The sequence below is a fragment of the Ascaphus truei genome, chromosome 6, assembly GCF_040206685.1.
Source record: "Ascaphus truei isolate aAscTru1 chromosome 6, aAscTru1.hap1, whole genome shotgun sequence".
NCBI lineage: Eukaryota > Metazoa > Chordata > Amphibia > Anura > Ascaphidae > Ascaphus > Ascaphus truei.
The window spans coordinates 140,564,670-140,574,940 of record NC_134488.1 but is presented as its reverse complement, the minus strand read 5'-3'; the positions used below and the strand labels follow the sequence as shown (position 1 = coordinate 140,574,940).

The window sequence follows — 10,271 nt, the reverse complement described above, 5'->3', positions numbered from 1 at the left end:
ATTATTTTTATTTTCAAATCTACTTTTTTGGTCTCTTTGAAAATTGTCCTTTTTTGTTTTTGGGTCATGGTTCTGAGTGTAACTTCTACCATTAGTTTCTGGAGGAGGACCTCTTGATCCCCTCCTCTTATCCTTTGGTTTTTGATATTTAACCCAGGTGTTTGAATGTACATTTCCTAAATTAGGGGGAGCAGTCACAATGGGTTGTGTTACATTTTCTTTAGGTCTCACCCAATTATACTGCTTGTTCCCCTCATAATCAGTTTTGTCTCTCAAATACTTCTGTTTTAAATTGATTTGGCTAATCTCATACCCTTCCAATTTATCTTTTAGATCTTTGACAAATATAGTGAGTATATCCTCCGACATCTCACTGATGATTTTCTCCTTCAACTCCGCAATTTGTGCAGCCAATGTATCAATTGTAATGGTGCGTTCGTCTATTAATAATTGTATGAGAGAAAGAGAACAATCATCCATAATGGTGTGCCATTTTTTAATAAAATCTTCATTTTCTAAACCATAGGTCAGTAATTTCAATAACCTAAGGCCCCTTTGAATTTTTTTGGCAATAACCGCTTGTTCTAAACTGAATCTATCCCACCAAAACCTAGTTTTAGTCAACATGAACTTTTCTAAATGTAGACATAATTGATCTAAATCAAGATTAGGTATTGGTTGAACTGGCTCAGTGTTGTCCCCCCAAAAAGGTATCTGCTATACCCCTTCTAGTAGTGTCAAAGGTCAAAATGGATGACATATTGAAGGGAGACAAACTTTCTATTCCTGGGGAGGAGGTAAAAAATGGGAGAATTTACCTGTAATTAGAGTTGATACAGAAAACACCTACAAATACTATATACCAAACAATAAAGAGAATAGTACTAAAAAACAAAAAACGCCACTGACAGTGGATGTAAGACAACAATGATTAAACAAAACATACACATATACCATAAAAAAAAACAAATTAAGATTGGAAGGTCTGTGAACCCAATGCAAAATGTTTAAAAAACTGTATAATAAGGGGGTGATACTGTGTCACATATCCATAGGAAGTACTTAGCCAAAGGGTCAAATAAAGGTGTTGCTGCTGCACATGAATTGATGATCCGTAAAGAAAAGAAATTCACTATGTGATGATGCAGAAAAAAGTACACAGTGCGTGCTGTCACTCTCCTCTCCCTTGAATATGCTGGCGCATTATAAAAACATGATAGCAACAATAATACGTATGAAGTCACATAACAACCTTCACACAAAGGTCGCACATTTTATGAAGGTTTGTATTACAGTACTTATTAGCACAGAAATTGACTGTAAGAGGACATGTGCAGAGGTACGCAATGGAGACTTTTAAAGGCGCTTTATTGCGCCTGTCGCTTTAAACACAGCAAACATATGAAAATCCGCAAACAAAATCTGCTCCACTTTGGAGTATATATACACTTGCAGTCCAGCCCTCTTTAACTGCGTGGTTAGCCCAGCGATTCACCAGCCCAAATCATAGAGACATACAGATGTATATAGATATAGATAACAGTCATAAGAAAAGTCTTATCTGTCTCTTGTAGCTGTAGGGGAGGTTTCTCTGCTCTCTTGGGTCCGCACCCTTGTGTGCTTAGGCAATGTCAGGATCCAAGTTAAGAATCTTGTCCCCTTTTGTCTTGTTGTCAGCTTGCAGCTCAAGTAGACACGAAATCCAGGGGGAGCATAGGGAAGAAACAAAACATAAAACACAATCTAAGTGCAGCAGAATTACAATGGGAAAGATGCGTTTCCAAGTACTTGGCTCTATTGAAATGACTGCAGAGGCGGCACATTTTATTTGAGTGCGGCTAGCTCCGCAAGCCTGGAGATGCCCCGGCATGCTAGCCGCACTCACTCGGCGGATGACGCGCGGTCACGCGTGATCGGGTGCCTGCCCCCCCTGCACGCGCAGCCCTGGTGTCCCGCGATGTGGGGGACGGCAGCAGGGGGTTCCGGGGGACCCGGCGGACCCGGCAGCGGGAGGGAGAAAGCACCGATCGGAGGGCGCTCCTCCGTGTCTTCGGCGTGCGCCCGGCACCCTCTGGCGCGCGCCAGGTTACTCACCTCCCTCCCCGCCCTTCACTCACCCGCTCCCCCCTCCCCGCCCTTCACTCACCCGCCCCCCCTCCCCACCCTTCACTCACCTGCCCCCCCTCCCCACCCTTCACTCACCCCCCCATCCTCCCCGACCTTCACCCCTCGCCCTCCCTCCCCACCCTTCACTCACCCCCCATCCTCCCCGCCCCCCCTCCCCGCCCTTCACTCACCCCCCCATCCTCCCTGCCCTTCACCCCTCGCCCCCCCTCCCCGCCCTTCACTCACCCCCCCCATCCTCCCCGCCCTTCACCCCTCGCCCCCCCCCTCCCCGCCCTTCACTCACCCCCCCATCCTCCCCACCCTTCACCCCTCGCCCCCCCCCCTCCCCGCCCTTCACTCACCCCCCCATCCTCCCCGCCCTTCATCCCTCGCCCCCCCCCTCCCCGCCCTTGACCCCTGCCCCCCCTCCCTGCCTTCACTCCCCGCCCCCCCTCCCTGCCCTTCACCCCCCGCCCCCCCTCCCCGCCCTTCACCCCCCACCCCCCCTCCCCGCCCTTCACCCCCCACCCCCCCTCCCCGCCCTTCACGCATCCGCCCCCCCTCCCCGCCCTTCACTCACCCGCCCCCCTTCCCCACCCTTCACTCACCTGTCCCCCCCTCCCCGCCCTTCACTCAGCTGCCCCCCTCCCCGCCCTTCACTCACCCGCTCCCCCCTCACCACCCTTCACTCACCTGCCCCCCCTCCCCACCCTTCACTCACCCCCCCTCCCCGCCCTTCACTCACCCCCCTCCCCACCCTTCACTCACCCCCCCCTCCCCGCCCTTCACTCACCCCCCTCCCTGCCCTTCACTCACCCACCCCCCCTCCCCGCCCTTCACTCACCCGCCCCCCCTCCCCACCCTTCACTCACCCGCCCCCCTCCCCACCCTTCACTCACCCCCCCTCCCTGCCCTTCACTCACCCGCCCCCCCCTCCCCGCCCTTCACTCACCCCCACCTCCCCGCCCTTCACTCACCCCCCCATCCTCCCCGCCCTTCACCCCTCGCCCCCCCTCCCCACCCTTCACTCACCCCCCCATCCTCCCCGCCCTTCACCCCTCGCCCCCCCTCCCCACCCTTCACTCAACCCCCATCCTCCCCGCCCTTCACTCACCCCCCCATCCTCCCCGCCCTTCACCCCTCGCCCCCTCTCCCCACCCTTCACTCACCCCCCATCCTCCCCGCCCTTCACCCCCCCTCCCCACCCTTCACTCAACCCCCATCCTCCCTGCCCTTCACTCACCCACCCCCCTCCCCGCCCTTTACTCACCCCCCCATCCTCCCCGCCCTTCACCCCTCGCCCCCCTCCCCACCCTTCACTCACCCCCCATCCTCCCCGCCCTTCACCCCTCGCCCCCCCCTCCCCGCCCTTCACCCCTCACCCCCCCCCTCCCCACCCTTCACGCAAACCCCCCCCTCCACCACCCTTCACGCAACCAACCCCCCCTCCCTTCACGCACCCACCCCCCCTCTCCGCCCTTCACGCACCCACCCCCCTTCCCCGCACCCACCCCCCCTCCCCGCCCTTCATGCTGCACCCACCCCTCCCCGCCCTTCACGCACCCCTCCCCGCCCTTCACGCACCCACCCCCCGCCCTTCACACACCCACCCCGCCCTCACGCAACCCCCCTTCCCACCCCACCCTTCATGCACCCCCCCTTCCCACCACGCCCTTCACGCACCCCCCCCTTCCCGCCCCTGCAATCCCGGGTATATCAGCTAGTCTTATATATTGTGAGTGTATTTTTTACTTAGATAAAAAATGTTATACCTTGGTTGATCTGCGCTATGCCAGTTTTTTCTCTCTCTTGCAATTGGGCCATACCCTCCTGAGTACCTGAACCACCTTGATGACAACTACACCACCTACCCACCACTGACTGTTAGTCAACCCTGTTGTTTTGACTCTTACATCTTGTAAGTAGTCATTTCAATAGAGCCAAGTTCTTGGAAACGCATCTTTCCCATTGTAATTCTGCTGCACTTAGATTGTGTTTTATTTTTTGTTTCTTCCCTATGCTCCCCCTGGATTTCGTGTCTACTGCTGTTACCTTTGGGGACGCGTGAAGACTACCCCTCCCAGTGGGTCTGAGCAGGGGATGAAATTGTATATATGTTAATTTATTTCTTTGTTTCACTTATTATAAGAGCATATACCTGTTCACTTATTAATAGTGTTCACCCCTTTTATCTGTTTGCACCTGTTTTTCACTACATCACTATAGCTTGCAGCTCAAGACATCTGTCCTTCCTTGGTTCAGCACCCCCAATTGTGAGACTAAGGAATTCTGCTCTTTCTGCTTCCAGGGTCAGCTCAGCTCACGTGGGAGCTCAGGAAGAATCTCCCTCTCCTGTCTCAGAGGCAGGCTTTTCTGACACCTGTAATCAGCCAGGTGGTGTTGGTTAATTGTCTACCAGCAATTAACCCCCACACTGCTGGATTAGAGTCATATTTTTGAACAGGGATAAGTCCCCTGTTACATTGACCCAAAATAAAAATTCAAATATGATCTTAGCACCTATGCCCCACTGAGTCCCTGTCATGTGGGTTGTGACAGGGTGAATAAGTTTGCCCTATGCCTGGCAAACTTATGTGTAGTGCAGCAGTGAGGAGGTTAACTTCCAGCTGAGTTGGTTAGTCTGATCCCAGCTGCCTCATCAAGGTGTTTTAAACCCCCCAGGCTTTACACATGGAGGCTGGCTGGTCCAGAGATAGGACTGAAATGCTGAAGTAGATTACTGCTATAAGGTCTTACTTCAAAATGCATGTTTGATGAACTGTCTGGCTTTTTGTATGCTGAAAAGGAGCTGTTTTGTTTTTGTGTGCTGTATTTTTAAGGCTCAATAAATAAGCCTTATCCAGAAACCCCGCGTGTGATTGCATGTACCCTGCAACATGGGACATTTAATCTAATTTTGGTACCTGAGGCACGGCTAGATAAGGTGATTTATGTCATTTATTTTATATGGAGTTTGCCACGGGGATTTAAACCATGTGCACCCACCTCAAAGGCCAGTTCTAACCCGCAGGCTGCTCCATCAGTCCCCATTAAAGGTCATTTTTGGAATATATTGTGTGTTTTACAGCCGCCCCTTCTCTCTGCCCCGCAGGTCTTCTGAAGCAGGTGGACGCTGGAGGTGATAAGTTCTTGGCTGGCGTGAACCGTCTGGATTCTATTTACTGCCTGAACCAAGAGCCAACTCTTTCCACAGATTCTGTGGTCCTCTTTACCTTGTTAGAGGGAGGTCTGAAATATTACAGCTGTGGTCCTCGCGGCTGCTGGGGAGTGAACAGCGCCAACAATATCTATTACCGCTACGATGTGAAACCCAACGCCTGCCAGGGAAGCAAGTGGCAGCAGATCAAGGGCAGTCTGGTCATGGTGGAGGTTGGCACAGATGGATCAGTGTACGGTGTGAACGCAGAGGGCAAAGTGTACAAGAGGTAACGGTTTGGGGGCAGTAGTATACGAGTCTTTATTGCCAGGAATACCTGGGCACATTGCATTGGTTAGAAGTCCTCTCCCGCCTGTAAGGAGCAGACCCTCCTGATAGCTTTTATTTTACATTTATGGGAAGATTATGGGTTCCAGAGATAATTATAAGAAAGTTGCAGTCAATACTGTCCCCTCCCGGGGAAACAAAATGGTGCTTAAACTCCTGTGCATTACGCGGTCTATAAGGAAGCCCCAACATCGCCCGTCACAGTTTGCTGCGCAGAAAGTACTGGCGGCGCCTTTCCTGCTAAGTATTTCTGGAGCAACAAACAAAGGGGAGGGTAGGGGGGAGGGAAAGGTATCCCTCGCTACTGCTCAGTACCAGACGTGGTATACTATGCTACAATCTGGGGTGACCATGAATGTGACCAAGGAGCACAAGAACCCCTCTATGGGAGCACTCAGTACATAAATGGTGATGACTAGAGAGACACTTGGGCCCAGGAGCTCTGGGTGAATACCCCAGACACAGAAGGATCGGTGTGAAGTTATTGTATTAAAATATAAACTTTATTCTAATCTAAATAAAATAAAGGTTTCATGAGGAAACAAACAGATAGTCCTCCATGTGAGGACACAAGCCTTGAAGACATAAATTAAAACAATGTACCCTTACTCTGCAGGTAAGTATACGTTTACTCTAATACTCAGCGGATAATGATTCTAACCGTACACTAATGCATTGAGCCGTAACTCATATACTTGGGGCTGGTGAATAAGAACCCACAGAATAGGGATCTTTCTACCTGTTAGTACCAGTCTACAGATCCATCAGGACGGGAGTGTGCAGATACGTATGTATTTAGACCGATGAATGAGCCACGTATGTGGTTCTCCCTTGGTCTCTGTATACGCGTCTGTTATGGGTATCTGTTTGTGCAAAGGGAGACTGTGTATGTGCTTGCACTTTCTCACTATTCTGTCTGGTGCACTGGTAGTGCTCAGGTGTTAGCTCTTATGAAAGTGGATCCTGTACAGATATAGTTGTCCTTATGTGTAGACACGTATGCAGGCTCCGAATGAGCCGGATGTACAGTATGGTTCCCTCAGGTTCTATAGTAACACAATCTGTTCAGGTTTGAGTTTGCATAGGAGTTATCACTGCCTCTGTCCGGAACAGCAAACGAGAAGTATAGTCAACTCACTACCGTCTGCTACTCCACATAGTGTTAGATAAGCAGAATTAAACCAGCACAGTGTCCTAATTGGTTATGCAGCTTATATTGCGAGCAGCAATTGGTATAAATTATTTAGACCCGAGGTGGGCAACCCTGTCGCCATTCGCCACTTGTGACGAATTGGCAACCAAAGTGTGGCGAATTGTACTTTGCCAGTAATGGGAAATGGAAGCGAGTGTCGCGGCGACATGCACGAGTGCGGCGGCATGCGCGAGTGCGGCGGCGTGCACGAGTGTGGCGACATGCACGAGTGCGGCGGCATGCGCGAGTGCGGCGGCATGCGCGAGTGCGGCGGCATGCGCGAGTGCAGCGGCATGCGCGAGTGCAGCGGCATGCGCGAGTGCTGCGGCACGCGCGAGTGCTGTGGCATGTGCGAGTGCGGAGGCATGCACGAGTGCGGCGGCATGCACGAGTGCGCGACATGCATGAGTGCGGCGACATGCACGAGTGCGGCAGCATGCGCGAGTGCGGCGGCATGCGCGAGTGCGGCGGCATGATTGATCCAGAGGAAGGCAAACAAAATCCCCACTATTATATCATCCAATGATATCTCATAAGGGGAAAATAAATTCCTTCCTGACTCCAAGAATTGGCAATCGGATTAATCCCTGGATCAACATCCTTCCCTTGTATACTTATTTGGTATATCCCTGTATACCTTTCCCATCTAAAAAGATGACCAACCTTTTTTTGAACAAATCTATTGTATCTGCCATCACAGTTTCCAAAGGTAATGAATCCCACACTGTAACTGCCCTTACTGTAAATAACCCTTTCCTTTGTTGATGGTGAAATTTCCTTTCCTCCAAACTTAAGGGATGGCCCAGAGTCCTTTGTACTGCCCGTGGGATGAATAGTTCTTTTGAAAGCTAATTGTATTGTCACCGAATATAACATGGGAAATGACATGATGATGAGGGGGGTGAAATGAGATGATATGATGATAATTGGTCTGTAAGTATCCTGTCTGTGTGGTCTATTCCCGTGCAGGCTTCCAGCCTCTGTGTTAAACAGTACAGCACAGTGTCCTAATTGTTATGCAGCTTATATTGCGAGCAGCAATTGGTATAAATTATTTAGACCCGAGGTGGGCAACCCTGTTGCCATTCGCCACTTGTGACGAATTGGCAACCAAAGTGTGGCGAATTGTACTTTGCCAGTAATGGGAAATGGGAAGCAAGTGTCGCGGCGACATGCACGAGTGCGGCGGCATGCACGAGTGTGGCGGCATGCGCGAGTGCGGCGGCATGCGCGAGTGCGGCGGCATGCACGAGTGCGGCGGCATGCGCGAGTGCGGCGGCATGCGCGAGTGCGACGGCATGCACGAGTGCGGCGACATGCACGAGTGCGGCGGCATGCACGAGTGCGGCGGCATGCACGAGTGCGGCGGCAAGTGCGGCGGCATGCGCGAGTGCGGCGACATGCACGAGTGCGGCGGCATGCACGAGTGCGGCGGCATGCGCGAGTGCGGCGGCATGCGCGAGTGCGGCGGCATGCGCGAGTGCGGCGGCATGCGCGAGTGTCGCGGCGAGTGCGGCGGCATGCGCGAGTGCGACGGCATGCGCGAGTGCGACGGCATGCGCGAGTGCGGCGGCATGCACGAGTGCGGCGGCATGCACGAGTGCGGCGGCATGCACAAGTGCGGCGGCATGCACGAGTGTCGCGGCGAGTGCGACGGCATGCGCGAGTGCTGCGGCATGCGTGAGTGCGGCGGCATGCGCGAGTGCGGCGACATGCACGAGTGCGGCGACGTGCACGAGTGCGGTGGCGTGCACGAGTACGGCGACATGCACGAGTGCGGCGGCATGCACAAGTGTGGCTGCATGCACGAGTGCGGCGGCATGCACGAGTGCGGCGGCATGCGCGAGTGCGGAGGCATGCACGAGTGCGGCGGTATGCGCGAGTGCGGCGGCATGCGCGAGTGCGGAGGCATGCACGAGTGCGGCGGTATGCGCGAGTGCGGAGGCATGCGCGAGTGCGGCGGCATGCGCGAGTGCGGCGGCATGATTGATCCAGAGGAAGGCAAACAAAAAACCCAGTGACATATCATCCAATGATATCTCATAAAGGGAAAATAATTTCCTTCCTGACTCCAAGAATTGGCAATCGGATTAATCCCTGGATCAACATCCTTCCCTTGTATACTTATTTGGTATATCCCTGTATACCTTTCCCATCTAAAAAGATGACCAACATTTTTTTGAACAAATCTATGGTATCTGCCATCACAGTCTCCATGGGTAATGAATCCCACACTGTAACTGCCCTTACTGTAAAGAACCCTTTCCTTTGTTGCTGGTGAAATCGCCTTTCCTCCAACCTTAAGGGATGGCCCCGAGTCCTTTGTACTGCCCGTGGGATGAATAGTTCTTTTGAAAGCTCCTTGTACTGCCCCCGAATATAAGATGGGAAATGACATGATGATGAGGGGGGTGAAATGAGATGATATGATGATAATTGGTCTGTAAGTATCCTCTCTGTGTGGTCTATTCCCGTGCAGGCTTCCAGCCTCTGTGTTAAACAGTACAGCACAGTATTCACTAACTATTACTGTACTAATAGGGTAGAGAGGCAGCAGTGTTCTGCCTATATTACCTGTGCACGTCCCGCTCCTGCATTATCTTCAAGTCAGTAACTGGAATCCACTGCGTCAATGGCCCTACGCCTAATATCCTCCCTCCAACCACACACAGTATCACTATACTGCTTGCCACGTGCCGCAGCACTCCGACACGCCACGGACTGTTTTAGATATTGTATTTTGTCTGGTTGCTGTTTTTTTATTTGCGTGTTTATTTTAATAGTAACTAAAGAAATGTTAAGTTTTATTTTTTGTCATATTTAAATTTCCTGAGTGCAAATCGCAGTGATTGCCCCTTGCTCCCTATTAATGTACAAATAACCCAGCTAATCACCACCCAATCTTTGTTCCAGAGAGGGCATCAGTGCTGAAAAGCCCATTGGGACCTCATGGACTCTCCTAGATCTCTGCAGCCGCTTTAAGCATGTCAGCGTTGATGCTGGGACCCTGTGGCTTCTCACCGAGAGAGGGGACATCTTTAAGTGTGAAGTCCCTGAGTAGATGGACACTCACCTCTGTGTCTAATCCCTCCCCCCGCTCCTACTGTCTCCCTGATGGAACCAGAGGAAAGCTATGGCTATAATAAACAATAAAAGGTTAAAAACATCCTCATATGTGACGTGTTAATGGTGAAAGCAGCAATCTCTCTCCTCACCCAGAACATATGTAATACATGATCTGTAGGGACACATTGTCATTATCCTGTGTGTTGGTGTATAGGGACACATGGTAAGAGTACCATTATCCCGTGTGCTGGTGTATAAGGACACATGGCAAGAAAACCATTATCCCGTGTGCTGGTGTATAGAGACACATGGTAAGAGTACCATTATCCCGTGTGCTGGTGTATAGAGACACATGGTAAGAGTACCATTATCCCGTGTGCTGGTGTATAGAGACACATGGTA

At 51.8% G+C, this 10,271-nt stretch overlaps 1 protein-coding gene across 1 annotated transcript; it reads left to right on the top strand.

Moving 5' to 3' along the window:
* The first annotated feature begins 1,329 nt into the window (after positions 1-1,329).
* Positions 1,330-9,969, top strand: LOC142498183 (fish-egg lectin-like). Its single transcript, XM_075606695.1, has 3 exons — positions 1,330-1,339; positions 5,219-5,552; positions 9,717-9,969. The coding sequence occupies exons 1-3, from the start codon at positions 1,330-1,332 to the stop codon at positions 9,862-9,864; spliced, it is 492 nt and encodes a 163-aa protein (XP_075462810.1). The 3' UTR covers positions 9,865-9,969.
* The last annotated feature ends 302 nt before the right edge of the window (positions 9,970-10,271 follow it).

Excerpts from the sequence above, each read along its gene's own strand:
- LOC142498183 (XM_075606695.1), top strand. Across the intron at positions 5,553-9,716 it reads GAGGGCAAAGTGTACAAGAG|AGAGGGCATCAGTGCTGAAA; the intron begins GTAACGGTTTGG and ends TCTTTGTTCCAG.